Source organism: Leptodactylus fuscus, chromosome 1, assembly GCF_031893055.1.
Source record: "Leptodactylus fuscus isolate aLepFus1 chromosome 1, aLepFus1.hap2, whole genome shotgun sequence".
In the NCBI taxonomy this organism is placed as follows: Eukaryota; Metazoa; Chordata; class Amphibia; order Anura; family Leptodactylidae; genus Leptodactylus; species Leptodactylus fuscus.
The window spans coordinates 8,665,090-8,684,839 of NC_134265.1; the positions used below are offsets into that span (position 1 = coordinate 8,665,090).

Below are 19,750 nucleotides of genomic sequence, written 5' to 3' on the forward strand. Positions count from 1 at the left end.
AGGTAAGTGCTCGCTCTCGGCCCTTCTCATATATTCAGTGGCTCCCACAGACCGAGTCCAAAAGACTTGTAGCTGGAATTGTAGCCAAAAGCGGCTCTACAAAGTATTGCTATAGGGGTGTGAATACTTTTACAAGCCCCTGTATCGGTGTTAGATCTCTGGATGGAACATTCTCCGGGACACTCATTCCTCTCATGTCCCTACAGCGGGGCCCATTCTCTACGTCCTCTATACCATCATGTAAGATTCTGCTCATTTCAGTAAGTCACAAACCTACAGATTCCCGTTGGCCACTTTCTCCTCTGCATTAGTCACTTGTTGTTGCACGTTGCGTACTAGGCTGTAATACTTCCTCTTCTGTCAGGGTCAGGGAGGACTGTACAGTTAGTTCCAGTGTGCTGGTAATATCAGGGGCCGAGTGTCTTCACCTCTATGGCCAGTAGATTGTAGTCCAGACAGAAATGTGGGAGATCTATCTGTGACAGTTGTGGCTGTTCCAAGAGATCGATGGATGAACCATCACTTGTTGTGACTGAAGCTGCAGGGAAAGTCAGTGTCATCTTTACAAGTATCAGCTCCGTATCTTTGGACTCTTCCTCACCTTCTTGAGGGTTTCTTCCCCTCCTTAGTGGGTAGCACGGCTCATTCTACTAGAGCTGCTGGAGCCTCCTGGGCTGTTCGGCATCAGGTTTTGCTTCTTCCAGATCCAGTTTGTGTTGCAACACCCCGGGCAGCACTGAACACCCCTCAGCCAGTACGCTTGAGGCTGGTCAAAAACTCCCAATGAGATTCTGTTCAGCCTATCACACACCTTATATACCCACCAAGCCGGCCCACAACAAGTCACTCCCTTCCTGAGCTACACGCTGCCGACGTCAGAAGTAGGAGGTGGTGATAATAATGGGACTCAACTCTTCTATTTATTCCATGGGATTCCGTGTAGTGATTACATTGTCTCATCTTCTCTCCATTCAGGTTCCTACAATATAGAATCCTCTCAGTATCTTCTATATAAGAGAATATTCCTGATTGATCCATCAAGGATGGAAAGAGACAGGAACAAGATGGCGGAAAGTCTATTAAATCTCACCCTAGAGATCATCTACCAGCTTACTGGAGAGGTGAGAGATTCTGATGATGTCATCATGACATCATTCTTATCTATAGTAATAACAGATGATATGACTGGAGAGGTGATGGACTCTGGACATGTATGTAGTGAGATTTATTAATGTGTCTCCCCCTAACCAGGATTACACAGTAGTGAAGAAGACCTCTAGTGGGCGCTGTCAGGCTCCTGTGTATGATGGATATGGAAGAACCCTGAGCCCAATCCCGGGGCCTCCACCTCACCCCCTGATACAGGAGGAGATCAATGGACAGAAGATCCTAGAACTCACCAACAAGATGCTGGAGCTGCTGACTGGAGAGGTGACACTGCTGGGAATGCTGGGACATTATACAGTAACTGGAGGGGTCGGGGTGATGACTGTATCATTGTGTTGTCAGGTTCCTATAAGGTGTCAGGATGTCGCTGTCTATTTCTCCATGGAGGAGTGGGAGTATTTAGAAGGACACAAGGATCTGTGCAAGGAGGTGATGATGGAGGACCAGCAGCCCCTCACATCAGCAGGTAATAGACATGACTATATACACATGGACTTCCATTATTTGTATGTACAGAATGAATTCAGTCCCTGTCTGTGTTTCCTACAGGTAGATCCAGTAAGAGGACAACACTGGAGAGATGTCCCAGTCCTCTTCTTCCACAGGATGATCAGGTAGATGGAGATATTCCTTATGATGTGTAGACGGGCTGTGAAGTCCTTGTGGTCAGTCTTGGGTTATCCAGCAGTATTATATGTTTTATACTTGTGTAATGAGAGGTGGAGATGGAGGATAAAGCTGACCATAGACATTACTAGAGATGAGCGAGTAGTTAAATACTCGAGATTCGATTTGAGTAGACCTCAATATTCGACTACTCGATCGAATATCGAATCCCATTATAGTCTATGGGAATCAAATGCTCGTTTCAGGGGAAACCAATATTCGACAAATGGGAGTCACCAAGTCCACGAGTAGCAGGAGGAGAGTGTTGAGGAGGAGCGAAGGACAGTGCGGTACTTGGGCAGGTGTGCGGTACTTAACATCAGATCACAATGTAAACTGCATATTTAACATTAAAGCAGTCTACATTGTGGTCCGATCTTAGACTCCGCCTCGTCAAAGACGAGCCTCCTGCAGAACCAGCGTTGATCTAAGATCGGACCACAATGTAGCGTTGATTGGCTGAATGCTATACAGTGTATAGCATTCGGCCAATTTTTACTGCGAATAGCGAGTAGTATTCGATCGAGTATTTAGAATACCGTAGTATTTGATTGAATGCTACTCGCTCATCTCTAGATATTACATGTTGTCTGGATCTTCTCACAATCTTCTGGCTATGGAGACTGCTGGTTGGGATGAGGAGCCGAGAGACATCTTGAGAGATTTCTACTTAAATGATTCTTTATTTCCTCATGAGACAAGTAACACTAGATGTACCTGGTAAAATCTGATCTCCTCATATCCTGAAGCACATCTATCCATGCCGAGTATACATGTGTATAAGGTTCTTGTGGTTGTCATTGAGCCGTCATCTAATATCTATGTCCAGCTTCAGATTTGTTGTTATTTGGCTCAGATATTTGTATTGTCAGGTCATGTTTGGTCAGTATGGTGATTAATGATTTTTTTTTTTCTCCACATCTCCAACATTTCTCCATGACTTCTGCATTTGTCTGCTGATCTTTCCAATATTTTCCTTACAGCATTTCCGTCAGGATAAAGATGTGAGCGACATTAATGCTATATCTGTGATAATAAAGGAAGAGTCCTATGTGAGTGGTGATGAGGAGTGTGAGGAGGACATTCCTACAGGGAACCGCCCAGGTGAGGAGTCACCACTATATAAAGCACAGAAGGGTCACCATCAGAACAGTACTGGTGCTATCAGTGGCCTGGTCACCACTCTAAGGAAAAAGGAGGCCGGTACCTTGTACCAGAAATGAAGCTTATGTGATGTATCTCTATGAAATGGCCACCACCCTTTTTCCTTAGTGCTGTGACTGGGTGGGCCCGCTTCTTTCACCCACTACCAGCACCTCTACAGTGACCTAGAGCAGTGGTGGCGTCTCCTGCCCCGCTTCATTACTAGTCACTATCACTGACCTCCATCTCAGCACAGTGAATACTAATGAAGTAGGCTGCGCTGCCGTCGTTTGCTGCCTGTGCCACTGACTTCACTTCTTCACACGGTCTGAAGCGTCTCAGTCAGCGGCAGCTCAGTGGGGGATGTACAGTGGGGCAAAAAAGTATTTAGTCAGTCACCAATAGTGCATGTTCCACCACTTAAAAAGATGAGAGGCGTCTGTAATTTACATCATAGGTGACCTCAACTATGAGAGACAAAATGAGAAAACAAATCCAGAAAATCACATTGTCTGATTTTGTAAGAATTTATTTGCAAATTATGGTGGAAAATAAGTATTTGGTCAGTAACAAAATTTCATCTCAATACTTTGTTATATATCCTTTGTTGGCAATGACAGAGGTCAAACGTTTTCTGTAAGTCTTCACAAGGTTGGCACACACTGTTGTTGGTATGTTGGCCCATTCCTCCATGCAGATCTCCTCTAGAGCAGAGATGTTTTGGGGCTGTCGCTTGGCAACACGGACTTTCAACTCCCTCCAAAGGTTTTCTATAGGGTTGAGATCTGGAGACTGGCTAGGCCACTCCAGGACCTTGAAATGCTTCTTACAAAGCCACTCCTTCGTTGCCCTGGCGGTGTACTTTGGATCATTGTCATGTTGAAAGACCCAGCCACGTTTCATCTTCAATGCCCTTGCTGATGGAAGGAGGTTTGCACTCAAAATCTCACGATACATGGCCCCATTCATTCTTTCATGTACCCGGATCAGTCGTCCTGGCCCCTTTGCAGAGAAACAGCCCCAAAGCATGATGTTTCCACCCCCATGCCTTACAGTAGGTATGGTGTTTGATGGATGCAACTCAGTATTCTTTTTCCTCCAAACACGAAAAGTTGTGTTTCTACCAAACAGTTCCAGTTTGGTTTCATCAGACCATAGGACATTCTCCCAATACTCTTCTGGATCATCCAAATGCTCTCTAGCAAACTTCAGACGGGCCCGGACGTGTACTGGCTTAAGCAGTGGGACACGTCTGGCACTGCAGGATCTGAGTCCCTGGTGGCGTAGTGTGTTACTGATGGTAGGCTTTGTTACATTGGTCCCAGCTCTCTGCAGTTCATTCACTTCTTCCCCCCGTGTGATTCTGGGATTTTTGCTCACCGTTCTTGTGATCATTTTGACCCCACGGGGTGAGATTTTGCGTGGATCCCCAGATCGAGGGAGATTATCAGTGGTCTTGTATGTCTTCCATTTTCTAATTATTGCTCCCACAGTTGATTTCTTCAATCCAAGCTGGTTGCTATTGCAGATTCAGTCTTCCCAGCCTGGTGCAGGGCTACAATTTTGTTTCTGGTGTCCTTTGACAGCTCTTTGGTCTTCACCATAGTGGAGTTTGGAGTCTGACTGTTTGAGGGTGTGCACAGGTGTCTTTTTATACTGATAACAAGTTTAAACAGGTGCCTTTACTACAGGTAATGAGTGGAGGAAAGAGGAGACTCTTAAAGAAGAAGTTACAGGTCTGTGAGAGCCAGAAATCTTGATTGTTTGTAGGTGACCAAATACTTATTTTCCACCATAATTTGCAAATAAATTCTTACAAAATCAGACAATGTGATTTTCTGGATTTGTTTTCTCATTTTGTCTCTCATAGTTGAGGTCTAACTATGATTTAAATTACAGACGCCTCTCATCTTTTTAAGTGGTGGAACTTGCACTATTGGTGACTGACTAGATACTTTTTTGCCCCACTGTACTTATAAGGTAGTTATTCAATAATAGTAACATCAGTTTTCTTCTTGTCAGATGACTGTACCAGGAGCTCAGAGGGACATCTGATATCTACAGATTATAAAGCAGAGGATCATGGTATCGCACAAGAGCCATATGAAGAACATGTCATTACCCCAGATATACCCTCAGCCCTTCAGAAGAAAGGTCTGTCTACTAATTCATCACAGTCTATTAAGAAAAATATAAGATGCAGGAGGAATGAGACCCATCAGAGAACTTACACAGGAAAAAAGCCATTTTCATGCTCAGAATGTGGGAAATGTTTTGCTTGGAAATGTGATTTCTCTGCACATCAGAGAATTCACACAGGGGAGAAGCCATTTTCATGCCCAGAATGTGGAAAATGTTTTGCTCGGAAACCACATCTTGTTAAACATCAAAGAACTCACACAGGGGAGAAGCCATATTCATGCCCAGAATGTGGGAAATGTTTTGCTCTAAAACCAGATCTTGTTAAACATCAAAGAACTCACACAGGGGAGAAGCCATATTCATGCTCAGAATGTGGGAAATGTTTTACTCAGAAATCACATCTTGTTAAACATCAAAGAACTCACACAGGGGAGAAGCCATATTCATGCCCAGAATGTGGGAAATGTTTTGCTCAAAAAACAGATCTTGTTAAACATCAAAGAACTCACACAGGGGAAAAGCCATATTCATACCCAGAATGTGGGAAATGTTTTACTCAGAAACAAAATCTTGTTCAATATCAAACATTTCACACAGGGGAGAAGCCATTTTCATGCCCAGAATGTGAGAAATGTTTTACGGTTAAATCAAGTCTCATTGACCATCAAAGAACTCACACAGAGGAGAAGCCTTATTTATGCCCAGAATGTGGGAAATGTTTTACTCAGAAATCACATCTTTTTGAACATCAAAGAACTCACACAGGGGAGAAGCCATATTCAGGCCCAGAATGCGGGAAACGTTTTACAGCTAAATTAAGTCTTGTTGAACATCAAAGAACAAACACAGGTGTAATATAAAATTGAAAGAAAGCATGGGGAAGCCATTTTGTTTCGAATACATGAGGTCAGCTCAGGTAACCTTAAGTTTGTATCAAGCAAATGTTATATTCTCAGCATTACTTCATAACCGCAGCTGTTATCGCTTCTATTCTAAGCAGTGGGCCACTTTCTTGGTAACCTTCCAATTGAGCTGGCCACTCTTGCAGAAGGATCTCCAAGAATGGTGATGGATAACTCGCAGCTGGTCTGTGCCAACTGCGGGCTCTCCAGGAATAACTCACCCACAAGTTATATAAGGTCGGTTATACGCCATGAAGCTTCAGTGTGCGCACTTGTTATCGATGCGGTACTGGGACGCCTTTACCTGACAATCCATATTGACCTGTCACTGAAGCTTGATGAGCACCGATCAGCATCAATGAGGCGTGGCAGTGTGGTAAGTAACTCCTGGATTATTTGCATAATAAACTATGTTAACTTGTTAAGTGTGTCTGGCCTGCGTCTTTTTCTTTATCACGGAATCCGTAGAACCCTGTCAATTTTGCAATACAACAGGAGAGCAGCTATTTTTATGTCCAGAATGTGGGAAATGTTTTACTCAGAAATCACACCTTGTTGAACATCAAATGAGTCACACGCTCCAACTATCGCCTTCCTGAATATCGATTTGAAAATATTCATGAAACTCCTTGCTAACCAGTGGACCTGATTAGCAACCTCAATCATTACTCTACCCCTACCCCCCTCCTCAGTTTAGATGCAGAGAATCCCCTTGACTGTGTGGACTGTTCCTTCATGTTGGCCACGCTGAAGGCCTTTGCTTTTTTGGGAGACTTTCTTATGGCGATCCAGTGCCTTTATTTTTTCCTGATGGTGGTAGTGAAGCACCCCCACTTGTCGTCTGTTCCCTTCCCATTCATTATGGGACATACCAAGGTTGTCCCCTCTCCCCCTTATCTTTGTCCTCTGTATTGAACTGCTGGTGGCCAGGATACAGCACTCCCCAGATATTAAGGTCTCCCTTTCCACTGACTGGGTCCTCCTTACCTCCCCTCATACTATCCTGCTGTGAGTCATAGAAGACTAGAACTATCTCTCCATCTATAAGATAGACTTCTCTAAAACCAAGGCACTGCCTATTAATATTCCCCAGGTTCTCCTGATTGTCCTCGGAAGTAACTACAATTCCCAATGGTGATCGGCTTCCCTCCACTATCTAGGAATCCAGATCACTCGCTCCTACAGCTCTCTTTATTCTGCTAACTGCCCTAGTTTTTTCCGCGAGCTCCGGGCTTTCTTAGACAAGTGGAGTCCTTTGCATATTTCCTTACTGGGATACATTGCGGTGGTTAATATGACACTCCTCCAGAAATGGCTTTACTATTTGGCAACCCTGCCGGTAGCTGTTCCAGCACAAAACTATGTGGCTTACAGTGAGCTATTTTCCAGTTTATATGGAACGCCAAGTGCCACCACATTCCCAGGTTGGTCATGTTGGTTGGGAGGGGGCAGGGAAGTCTGGCTGTCCCACACATCCTTCACTACTATTGGGCAACCCATTTGTGGAATATTCCTTTCTGGGTGGTGAAATGGAAATATTGTGGCTTGCACCTGTGCATCCCAACTCTCTTGTGGGTTGCCCTTCCCCCTCACCCTCTTTGCTCCTCTCCTCCTGGGCCCCATTTCATGAAGGCACTGTGGGCTGCCTGGGGAGATGGGGTGTATCATGGCCAGCAAAAGGACTCAGTTATATGAACTTCAGGCCTGATGAAAGGTGTCCTTGGCCCGAAACATTGCTTATCGATTATATACTGAAGCTTTTGATTTTGTGACGTTACAGTGCAGCTTCTTGTCATAAATGGAAAAAATGTTGTCAAAAAGACAGAAATTCAGGTTTTTATGGGGGGGGGGGGTGCTGACGGCAGCCAAGCATCAGCACAGAATGCTGCACCTGTGTTCTTTGCCGTGGAGGGCAAGTGCCGGGGGCCCCCAGAGGCTCTGTGGGCCCCGGCACTTTCCCCACTATGCCGTGTGCTGATGCCGGCCCTGGCTCTACTACATACACCTCACACACACAGCACAGCTACATAAACATCACACACATACGGCTCCGCTACATATGCGTCATACACACACAACTCTAATACATTCTCCTCACACACACGGCTCTGCAGAGACCTTTAATATCTGGTCATGTGACTCCTTGACTCCTCCCACATCTATGACATCATCACAGGTCCTTGAGCAGACGGCTGCTGAACTCGAGGAGGTAAGTGCTTGCTCTCAGCCCTTCGCATACATTCAGTCTCCCTCCTCGTGGCCCCCGCACATTATAATGTCCTCCTCGTGGCCCTCCACACACTATAATGTCCTCCTTGTGGCCCCCACACACCATAATGTCCTCCTTGTGGTCCCCACACACCATAATGTCCTCCTTGTGGTCCCCACACACTATAATGTCCTCCTCGTGGCCCCCACATACTATAATGTCCTCCTCTTAGCCCCCCACACACTATAATGTTCTCTTTCTGGCCCCCACACACTATAATGTCCTCCTTGTGGCCCTGGGCAGGAGATTTCCCTTCCAGCAATGACCCTAAACCTCCAGCCCGAGCTCCAGTGAATGGTTTCGATCACAGAATATTCCGCTCTTAGAACGGCCCAGTCACAGTCCAGACCTGAATCCCATTGAGCATCTGTGGCAAGACATGAAAATTGCTGTTCACAGACGCTCCATCCAATCTGGCTGCAAAGAAGAAGAAGGGGCAGAAATCTCATCTCTAGATGTGCAAAGCTGGAAGAGACCGAGCCCAAAAGACTTGTAGCTGGAATTGTAGCCAAAGGCGGCTCTACAAAGTATTGCTATAGGGGGCTGAAGACTTTTACAAGCCCCTGTATCGGTGTTAGATCTCTGGATGGAACATTCTCCGGGACACTCATTCCTCTCATGTCCCTACAGCGGGGCCCATTCTCTACGTCCTCTATACCATCATGTAAGATTCTGCTCATTTCAGTAAGTCACAAACCTACAGATTCCCGTTGGCCACTTTCTCCTCTGCATTAGTCACTTGTTGTTGCACGTTGCGTACTAGGCTGTAATACTTCCTCTTCTGTCAGGGTCAGGGAGGACTGTACAGTTAGTTCCAGTGTGCTGGTAATATCAGGGGCCGAGTGTCTTCACCTCTATGGCCAGTAGATTGTAGTCCAGACAGAAATGTGGGAGATCTATCTGTGACAGTTGTGGCTGTTCCAAGAGATCGATGGACGAACCATCACTTGTTGTGACTGAAGCTGCAGGGAAAGTCAGTGTCATCTGTACAAGTGTCAGCTCCGTATCTTTGGACTCTTCCTCACCTTCTTGAGGGTTTCTTCCCCTCCTTAGTGGGTAGCACGGCTCATTCTACTAGAGCTGCTGGAGCCTCCTGGGCTGTTCGGCATCAGGTTTTGCTTCTTCCAGATCCAGTTTGTGTTGCAACACCCCGGGCAGCACTGAACACCCCTCAGCCAGTACGCTTGAGGCTGGTCAAAAACTCCCATGGCAGACTGGGCTGGCTCCATCTACTTCTCTAACGTAATTCCATGGGGTCAGAGTTATCTGCTGGAACATAGGAGCCCTCTAGTTCTGTCTGTTCCTGCTGGTGCAGCCGGTGGGTGTCGGTGGCCTGTTGTGGGTCTGGTTGGTTCTGCAAGGTGAAACATTTCTGGTTCCTCATGTTCCAGATACTGTACTGGCTGCTACTGCTCATCCTCCGGCTACTTGTTGTTGTGGCCCTGGCAGAGGAGGCGGAGTGTTTCTCAGTATGAACACATCCCAAAATGGCCCCGTCTGCCTCAGCTAAAACCTTATGTCATGTCATTGGCTGCGAGGCTTGTGTTCACAACAGTTCATAACCTGTGCTGGTGGAGAAATACTGTCACCCTTGGCCCCACAGCCAATAATCATCCAATTTGAAACTCTGATAAATCGTCCCCTTTACCCGAGACAACAATGAGATTCTGTTCAGCCTATCACACACCTTATATACCCACCAAGCCGGCCCACAACAAGTCACTCCCTTCCTGAGCTACACGCTGCCGACGTCAGAAGTAGGAGGTGGTGATAATAATGGGACTCAACTCTTCTATTTATTCCATGGGATTCCGTGTAGTGATTACATTGTCTCATCTTCTCTCCATTCAGGTTCCTACAATATAGAATCCTCTCAGTATCTTCTATATAAGAGAATATTCCTGATTGATCCATCAAGGATGGAAAGAGACAGGAACAAGATGGCGGAAAATCTATTACATCTCACCCTAGAGATCATCTACCAGCTTACTGGAGAGGTGAGAGATTCTGATGATGTCATCATGACATCATTCTTATCTATAGTAATAACAGATGATATGACTGGAGAGGTGATGGACTCTGGACATGTATGTAGTGAGATTTATTAATGTGTCTCCCCATAACCAGGATTACACAGTAGTGAAGAAGACCTCTAGTGGGCGCTGTCAGGCTCCTGTGTATGATGGATATGGAGGAACTTTGAGCCCAATCCTGGGGCCTCCACCTCACCCCCTGATACAGGAGGAGATCAATGGACAGAAGATCCTAGAACTCACCAACAAGATGCTGGAGCTGCTGACTGGAGAGGTGACACTGCTGGGAATGCTGGGACATTATACAGTAACTGGAGGGGTCGGGGTGATGACTGTATCATTGTGTTGTCAGGTTCCTATAAGGTGTCAGGATGTCGCTGTCTATTTCTCCATGGAGGAGTGGGAGTATTTAGAAGGACACAAGGATCTGTACAAGGAGGTGATGATGGAGGACCAGCAGCCCCTCACATCAGCAGGTAATAGACGTGACTAGTGATGAGCGAACAGCATTCGATGGAATATCAGGCCGTTCGAGGTATTCGATTCCAGTCGAATACCACGAGGCAAACGCAGTAAAAATTTGTATCCCCTTCCACCTTCCCTGGCACGTTTTTTGCACCAATAACTGTGCAGGGGAGGTGGGACAGGAACTACATTGAAAAAAATTGAAAAAACCCATTGGCTGCCGAAAACATGTGACCTCTGATTTATAAGAACATCGGCCGCCATCTTTGTGACATTTGTGGTGAGAGATAGGGAGAGAGAGATCTGCTGAGGGCTAGATAGGGATTAGCTTCTAGTAGGCAGGGAAAAATGGAAGAAAAACAGCAACTTTTTTCAGAGCTATATACTAAAGGGAGAGGAGTCGAGCTTTCCACGGGGTTTCCCCCCAAACCAGGTATACAGAGCAATTAGGTCCGGCTATATACGCTCAACCCAGCTTTGCAGGTGGTGTCCCCCCTAACATCTAACAGGGATACAGAGCAATTCAGTCCAGCTATATAAAAGCTCAACCCAGCTTTTCAGGCAGTGTCTAGACCATAAAAAGGGCATTACTCTACATCTGAAAATGCGCAAGGCTAGCACAAAGGGATGGGGGCGTGGAAATGTAGCTGGGGAGGAAGGATGCGGTCAACCAACAGCATCTCCCGGGCCTACTGCTCTGCGGCAGCAAGCATTGCACTTCCCCACAGTCCCCGGCTTGATGGCCACATTAAGCAGGGTGCAGGGTACAACACTAACCAGGCCCGAGCACCAGGAAGAGGTGTTACAATGGCTGGCAGATAATGCTTCCAGCACATTCTCCACCAGCCAGTCAGCTTCTACCTCAACTCCTTCTCCTAGCCAACAGTCTGGTCCTCCTTCCTCACAACACGGAGGAATTGGATGAGGAGGTGGTGGATGATGAGGACACTTACCCGACCTGAACAGGGGGGATATTAAGCAGGGAAAACAGAGGGTAGTGCAGCACCAAAGAGGGTGGCTAGAGGCAGAGGCATGTCTAGAGGCAGAGGACAGCTACTTCACCGAAGCCAGGCCACAGCCAGCAGGGCCCAAAATGTTTCCTATTCTAGCCAGCCTAGAAAAACTCCCATATCGAGGCCATGGTGTTCGGTGGTGTGGAAATTTTTTAATGTATGTGTGGAGGACAAATATACTGCGATTTTCACACTCTGCAACTGGAAACTGAGTAGGGGCTCTGAAAAGAGCAACCTTACAACCACTGCCATGCGCCGTCATTTGGTAGGCAAGCACTGGGTTAAGTGGTAGAGAGCAAACGCAGGACAATTGTCATCCACTGTGGCCGCCACTGCCTCTCCCACTGTTGCCAGTGCTGTCGCTGCAGTCCAGACCAGCAGCCAGGAAACCTCCACATCTACCTCCGCCACTTTGGAGACTTCTCCCTCATCCTCCCCTTTTCCTGCCTTACCTCCTTCTCCTGCCTTACCTCCTTCTCCTGTACCATCATGCACCTCTTCACAGCAACCCACCATCTCCCAGATGTTTGAGCGCAGGCAAAAATACAGCGCTACCCATCCCCATGCACAAGCCTTAAACGCGCACATCTCCAAACTCCAGGGCCCAGGAGATATTGCTGTTTCGGCTTGTGGAAATTCAGGTCTTCCGTGACCTGATGGCAAGTTTGGTGCCTCGCTATGCCGTCCCTACTTCTCCCGCTGTGCCGTCCCCGCCTGCACCAGCATGTGTCACGCAACATCAGGCGTGCCCTAAGTTCCACGCTTTGAACAAAGGTCAGCTTGACCACCGACGCGTGGACAAGTGCATGCAGACAGGGACGCTACATTTCACTGATGGCAAACTGGGTGAATGTAGTTGAGGCTGGGAGCCGGTCACAAACTGGAGCGGCCTACCTCATTTCCCCGCCTAACATTCCTGGCAGGGGCTCTGAACCACCACCCTCCTCCGCCATCACATTGACCCCAGCTACCTGCTGGAAACACTGCAGCACTGGCATGAGGAAACGTCAGCAGGCCGTGCTGAAGCTCATCAACTTGGGGGACAGACAGCACACTGCCTCTGAGGTGAGGGATGCCCTCCTCGATGAGACGTCAACATGGTTTTCGCCGCTGCACCTGGGCCCAGGCATGGTCGTGTGTGATAACGGCTGCAACCTGGTAGCGGCTCTGGAGCTTGCCAACCTCCAACACGTTCTATGCCTGGCCCACGTTTTCAATTTAGTGGTGCAACGGTTTTTAAAAACGTACCCCAATTTACCAGAGCTACTGGTTAAAGTGTGGTGCTTGTGCACCCACTTTCGCAAGTCCACAGTAGCTGCTGCTAGCCTCTGAAGCCTCCAGCAACGCCTCCATCTGCCAGAACACCGGCTGTTGTGCGACATCCCCACACGCTGGAACTCGACGTACCACATGTTGAGCAGAGTCTGTGAGCAGCAGAGACCCTTGATGGAGTACCATCTCCAAAACCCAAGGGTTCCTCAGAGTCAGCTTCCGCAGTTTCTGCACCATGAGTGGCCATGGATGGCAGACTTATGCGAGATCTTGCGTGCCTTTGAGGAGTCCACCAAGAGGGTCAGCTGTGACAATGCACTCGTGAGTCTAACAATCCTGCTCCTTTGTGTGATGCGAGAATCCCTCATCGCCATCAGGGATAACGCATTGGACGCTGAGGAGTCGGGCATAGGAGCAGAAACATCCCAGCAGGATAGTCACTGCACACTCCTGTCCGCTTCACAGCATATATTGGGGGAGGAGGAGGAGGAAGTGGCAGATGATCTCATTGTCACACAGGAGGCTAAAGGGGAAGTTCATTGCGTCCCATTGCTGCAGCGCGGTTGGGGCAAAATGGAGGAGGAGGAAATGGAGAGTGACCATTCTGGTGGGGCAGCCAAGTGACGCCAAGTAACACTCTGGCACACATGGCTGAATACATGTTGGAGTGCTTTGCAACTGACAAACGCATTGCCAAAATCCTGGAGAGCAACGACTACTGGATTTTTGCAATCCTCGACCCCCGGTATAAAAATAATATCTCTAATTTTGTTCCGGTAGAGGGGAGGGACAGTCGCATGAGTGATTGCCACAAGCAACTGGTGCAGAATATGATGGAGATGTTTCCATCAACTCTCGTTGGTTGCAGAGAGGAGAGTTCCTCCAACAGGCTAACAACTGCCATCCAGTCCACACCCGAAAGGGGCACACTCTCCAAGATCTGGGAGACGTTAATGGCACCCCCTCGCCAAACTACCGCCACTGAGTGGCCTAGTGTCACCAGGAGGGACAAGTATAGGCGCATGTTGCGGGAGTATCTGGCCGACCCCAGCCCTGTCCTCTCCGATCCCTCTGCGCCCTATACTTATTGGGTCTCCAAGTTGGATTTGTGGCTGGAACTTGCGCTGTACGCATTGGAGGTCCTTTCCTGCCCTGCCGCCAGCGTGCTTTCCGAAAGGGTCTTCAGCGCTGCCGGTGGCATAATTACAGATAAGCGCAGCCAGCTGACAGTGCTGACCGGCTGACGCTGATCAAAATGAACAGCCACTGGATAGACCCATCATTTTCATGTCCACCGGTGTCAAGCACCCCGATATGAAGTTTCATGTGTGTGCCACCCTCTACAACTCCTCCTCCTCCTCATCAAACTCCTCCTCCATCAGCGCTGCACAATTCTGCTCCTACTAGGATCAATCCACCCTGATTCCCCAAACTCTGTTGGTTAGAGGCTCAACTCACTCCAAGGGCCAAAAACTCTTCTGGTAAGAGGCTGAAGTCACCTAAAGGCCTCAATCTCTGCTGGTAGCTCAGCTTATGGGCCTCTTAATTTGGAAGGGCTCACGTTAAAGGCCAGAAAAGTGAATTTTGGAAGGTCTTACCACATCACACACATCTACAAAGACAGTTCAGGGTGGGTACTGTTGGATGTATCATTGCCTATTCCATCTGTGGTTGTCATGGGCAACGTGATTTAAAGGGGTGCTTGTTAAGGTTTCATTAGCTTAACATTTGGGTTTCTGTCCATACAATTGGAGAGGAAAGCAGGGTTCCAGGTATTTTCCCACTTTCAAAGAGGTTTTTTTGAGTGTGGAAAGTGTGTAGTTGATAGGCTGTGATGGTGGGGTAAAACTTGATACTTGGGCTTCTTAGATGCCCCCAGGCATGCTTCCAATGCTGTCCCAGTTGCATTCCAGTGGTGTTGTCATCATTTCCTGAGGTGTCATAGTGGACTTGGTGACCCTCCTGAGTCCAATTGTGAGTTTCCCTGAAAGAAGCATTTTCCCATAGACTATAATGGGGTTCAATATTTGTTCGAATAGTCGAATATTAGCGGCTGTTCGAAACGAATAACAAATATTTTACTGTTTGCTCATCTCTAGACATGGACTTCCATTATTTGTATGTCCAGAATGAATTCAGTCCCTGTCTGTGTTTCCTACAGGTAGATCCAGTAAGAGGACAACACCGGAGAGATGTCCCAGTCCTCTTCTTCCACAGGATGATGATCAGGTAGATGGAGATATTCCCTATGATGTGTAGACGGGCTGTGACGTCCTTGTGGTCAGTCTTGTTGTATCCAGCAGTATTATATGGTTATATACATGGGCGGTGTCATTGAGCCGCCATCTAATATGTTTCTCCGGCTTCTCACAGACCTGCAGCTACTGTCAGGACATCTTTCATCTTCATGCGGATTAATGATCTAGAACATTCTCTGTGACTTCCCCAATTGTCCGGTGACTTTTACATTATTTGTTTCACAGATTTTCCATCAGGATAAAGATGTGAGCGACATGAATGCTATATCTATGAGAATAAAGGAAGAGCCCTATGTGAGTGGTGATGAGGAGTGTGAGGAGGACATTCCTACAGGGACCCGCCCAGGTGAGGAGTCACCACTATATAAAGCACAGAAGGGTCACCATCAGAACAGTACTGGTGCTATCAGAGGCCTGGTCACCACTCTAAGGAAAAGGAAGCCTGTACCTTGTACCAGAAATGAAGCTTATGTGATGCATCTCTATGAAATGGCCACCACCCTTTTTCCTTAGAGTTGTGACTGGGTGGGCCCGCTTCTTTCACCCACTACCAGCACCTCTACAGTGACCTAGAGCAGTGGTGGCATCTCCTGCCCCGCTTCATTACTAGTCACTATCACTGACCTCCATCTCAGCACAGTGAATACTAATGAAGTAGGCTGCGCTGCCGTCGTTTGCTGCCTGTGCCACTGACTTCACTTCTTCACACGGTCTGAAGCGTCTCAGGCAGCGGCAGCTCAGTGGGGAATATACTTATAAGGTTATGTTATTCAATAATAGTAACATCAGTTTTCTTCTTGTCAGATGACTGTACCAGGAGCTCAGAGGGACATCTGATATCTACAGATTATACAGCAGAGGATCATGGTATCACACAAGATCCATATGAAGAACATGTCATTACCCCAGATATACCCTCAGCCCTACAGGAGAAAGGTCTGTTTACTAATTCATCACAGTCTGATAAGAGAAATAAAAAATGCAGAAGGGACGTTATACATCAGAGAATTCACACAGGGAAAAAGCAATTTTTATGTCCAGAATGTGGGAAATGTTTTACGAAGAAATCACTTCTTGTTAGACATCAGAGAATTCACACAGGTGAGAAACCATATTCATGCTCAGAATGTGGGAAATGTTTTACTCAGAAATCAAGTCTCAGTGACCACCAAAGAATTCACACAGGAGAGAAGCCATATTCATGCTCAGAATGTGGGAAATGTTTTACTCAGAAATCAAGTCTCAGTGACCACCAAAGAATTCACACAGGGGAGAAGCCATTTTCATGTCCAGAATGTGAGAAATGTTTTAATCGGAAATTACATCTTGTTGAACATCAAAAAATTCACACAGGGGAGAAGCCATATTCATGTCCAGAATGTGAGAAATTTTTTACAGCTAAATCAAGTCTCATTAACCATCAAAGAACTCACACAGGAGAGAAGCCATTTTTATGCCCAGAATGTGGGAAAAGTTTTACTCAGAAATCACATCTTGTTAAACATCAAATGAGTCACACGCACCATCGCCCTCCTGAATATCGATTTAAAAATATTCACGAAACTCCTGACTAACCAGTGGACCTGATTAGCAACCTCAATCATTACTCTACCCCTATCCTCCTCCTCAGTTTAGATGCAGAGAATCCCTTTGACTGTGTGGACTGTTCCTACATGTTGGCGACGCTGAAGGCCTTTGCTTCTTTGTGAGCCTTCCTCATGGTGATCCGGTGCCTTTACTCTTTCCTGATGGTGGTAATAAAACACCCCCTTTTGTCGTCCAGTTCCTTCTCTATTCATTACAGGATGCACCAAGGTTGTCCCCTCTCCCCCTTGTCTTTGTCCTCTGTATTGAACTGCTGGTGGCCAGGATACAGCACTCCCCTATTATTAAGGTCTCCCTTTTCACAGACTGGGTCCTCCTTACCTCCCCTCATACTAACCTGCTGTGAGTCATAGATGACTAAAACTATCTCTCCATCTATAAGATAGACTTCTCTAAAACCAAGGCACTGCCTATTAATATTCCCCAGGTTCTCCTGATTGTCCTCGGAAGTAACTACAATTTCCAATGGTGATCTGTTTCCCTCCACTATCTGGGAATCCAGATCACTTGCTCCTACAGCTCTCTTTATTCTACTAACTACCCTAGTCTTATCCACGAATTCCGGGCTTTGTTATACAAGTGGAGGCCTTTGCATATTTCCTTACTGGGATGCATTATGGCGGTTAAGATGACGCTGCTCCAGATATTTCTTTATTATTTTGCAAGTCTGCCAATAGCACAAAACTATGTCGCTTACAGTGAGCTATTTTCCAGTATACAGGGGCGGATCCAGGGCCGGGCGAGCCGGGCAACCGCCTGGGGCCCCGTGGCACGGCCGGAACCTAACAAAATGGTCCCGGTCGGCATGTCCCGATTCCAACTGAGCTCAGCATTAAAGCAGGAGCTGACAGCTCCTGCTTTAAACGCCTATGTATTCGGCTCATCGGCGGTAGGACGCCGATGAGCCGAATGCATAGGCGTTTTAAGCAGGAGCTGTCACAGTTCACCTCCTGCTTTAACGCTGAGCTACGGCATTTGTAGCCGCGATGTGATGACGTCATCACATCGCGGCTACAATATGTGTATGAGTGAGAGAGCTGCGAGGGAACGAGGAATGGTGAGTGTGTGTGTGTGTGTGAGAACGGCATGACACTGGGGCAGATGGAGGGGGGGGAGAACAGCATGACACTGGGGCAGATGGAGGGGGGGAGAACAGCATGACACTGGGGCAGATGGAGGGGGGGGGAGAACAGCATGACACTGGGGCAGATGGAGGGGGGGAGAACAGCATGACACTGGGGCAGATGGAGGGGGAGAACAGCATGACACTGGGGCAGATGGAGGGGGGAGAATGGCATGACACTGGGGCAGATGAAGGGGGGAGAACAGCATGACACTGGGGCAGATGGAGGGGGGGAGAACAGCATGACACTGGGGCAGATGGAGGGGGAGAACAGCATGACACTGGGGCAGATGGAGGGGGGGAGAACAGCATGACACTGGGGCAGATGAAGGGGGAGAACAGCATGACACTGGGGCAGATGGAGGGGGGGAGAACAGCATGACACTGGGGCAGATGGAGGGGGGGAGAACAGCATGACACTGGGGAAGATGGAGGGGGGAGAACGGCATGACACTGGGGCAGATGGAGGGGGGGAGAACGGCATGACACTGGGGCAGATGGAGGGGGGAGAACGGCATGACACTGGGGCAGATGGAGGAGGGGAGAACAGCATGACACTGGAGCAGATGAAGGGGGGAGAACAGCATGACACTGGGGCAAATGAAGGGGGAGAGAACAGCATAACACTGGGGCAGATGAAGGGGGGAGAACGGCATGACACTGGGGCAAATGAAGGGGGGGGAGAACGGCATGAAACGGGCAAATGAAGGGGGGGGAGAACGGCATGACACTGGGGCAGATGAAGGGGGGGATGGCATGACACTGGGGCAGATGAAGGGGGGGAATGGCATGACATTGGGACAGATGAAGGGGGGAGAACGGCATGACACTGGGGCAGATGAAGGGGGAGAACAGCATGACACTGGGGCAGAGACGGGGGGGAAATGAAACTGTGGGCAGATAAAGGGGGAGAATGGCATGAAACTGGGGACAGAGATAGAGGGGGGGGACATGAAACTAGGGGTAGTTGAAGGGTGTATATGAAAATGGGGGGGAGATATAATTTACAGGTGACTGTAGGAGGATTATACTGTGTGGAATCACATGAAAATTGAATGAGAATTGGTGGAGTCAACATAAAAGTGGGAGGGGCCTAATTTGCTGCGGCGCGCTGCGCACGCCGCACGTTTTGTTCCCTCTTTCTATTCTTCAACAGTTGGGAAGTACAGGTTAGAAGTGTGAGACCCCCAATAAGTAGGGCCCCGCCAAAGTCAATTGCCCAGGGCCCCGCAAACCCTGGATCCGCCACTGCCAGTTTATATGGAATGCCAAGTGACACTACATTCCCAGGTTGGTCATGTTAATTGGGAGGGGGCAGGGAAGTCTGGATGTCCTACACATCCTTCACTACTATTGTGCAACCCATTTGTGGAATATTCCTTTCTGGGTGGTGAAATTTAAAAATTGTGGCTTGCACCTATGCATCCCAAATCTCTTGTGGGTTGGCCTTTCCCCTCGCCCTCTTCCACCTTTCCTCCTGGGCCCCATTTGTTTCATGAAGGCACTGTGGGCTACCTGGGGGGATGGGGTGTATCATGGCCTGCAAAAGGACTCAGTTATATGAAATTCAGGCCTGATGAAAGGTGTCCTCGGCGCAAAACATTGCTTATCGATTATATACTGAAGCTCTCTGATTTTGTGAAGTTACAGTGCGGCTTCTTCTAATAAATGGAAAAAATGTTGTCAAAAAGA

General features: G+C 47.8%; 3 protein-coding genes across 3 annotated transcripts in view; 2 read left to right on the plus strand and 1 right to left on the minus strand.

Moving 5' to 3' along the window:
- LOC142191151 (uncharacterized) overlaps nt 1-19,750 on the minus strand; it is a 1,229,165-nt gene that overhangs the window by 126,708 nt on the left and 1,082,707 nt on the right. The window lies entirely within an intron of this gene.
- The window catches only part of LOC142189935 (uncharacterized), a 91,925-nt gene that overhangs the window by 45,719 nt on the left and 26,456 nt on the right, over nt 1-19,750 (plus strand). Inside the window, exon 7 of the mRNA XM_075262261.1 lies at nt 5,104-5,611. Coding sequence (XP_075118362.1) covers nt 5,104-5,611 — 508 coding nt within the window. The remainder of the gene's footprint in view (nt 1-5,103; nt 5,612-19,750) is intronic.
- On the plus strand, nt 8,202-15,512 carry LOC142190670 (gastrula zinc finger protein XlCGF66.1-like). Its single transcript, XM_075262308.1, has 5 exons — nt 8,202-8,229; nt 10,141-10,286; nt 10,417-10,596; nt 10,675-10,798; nt 15,234-15,512. The coding sequence occupies exons 2-5, from the start codon at nt 10,209-10,211 to the stop codon at nt 15,329-15,331; spliced, it is 480 nt and encodes a 159-aa protein (XP_075118409.1). The 5' UTR covers nt 8,202-8,229; nt 10,141-10,208; the 3' UTR covers nt 15,332-15,512.

Excerpts from the sequence above, each read along its gene's own strand:
- LOC142190670 (XM_075262308.1), top strand. The coding sequence starts at position 10,209 with ATGGAAAGAGACAGGAACAAGATGGCGGAAAATCTATTACATCTCACC. Across the intron at positions 10,287-10,416 it reads TCTACCAGCTTACTGGAGAG|GATTACACAGTAGTGAAGAA; the intron begins GTGAGAGATTCT and ends CCCCATAACCAG. Across the intron at positions 10,597-10,674 it reads TGGAGCTGCTGACTGGAGAG|GTTCCTATAAGGTGTCAGGA; the intron begins GTGACACTGCTG and ends TTGTGTTGTCAG.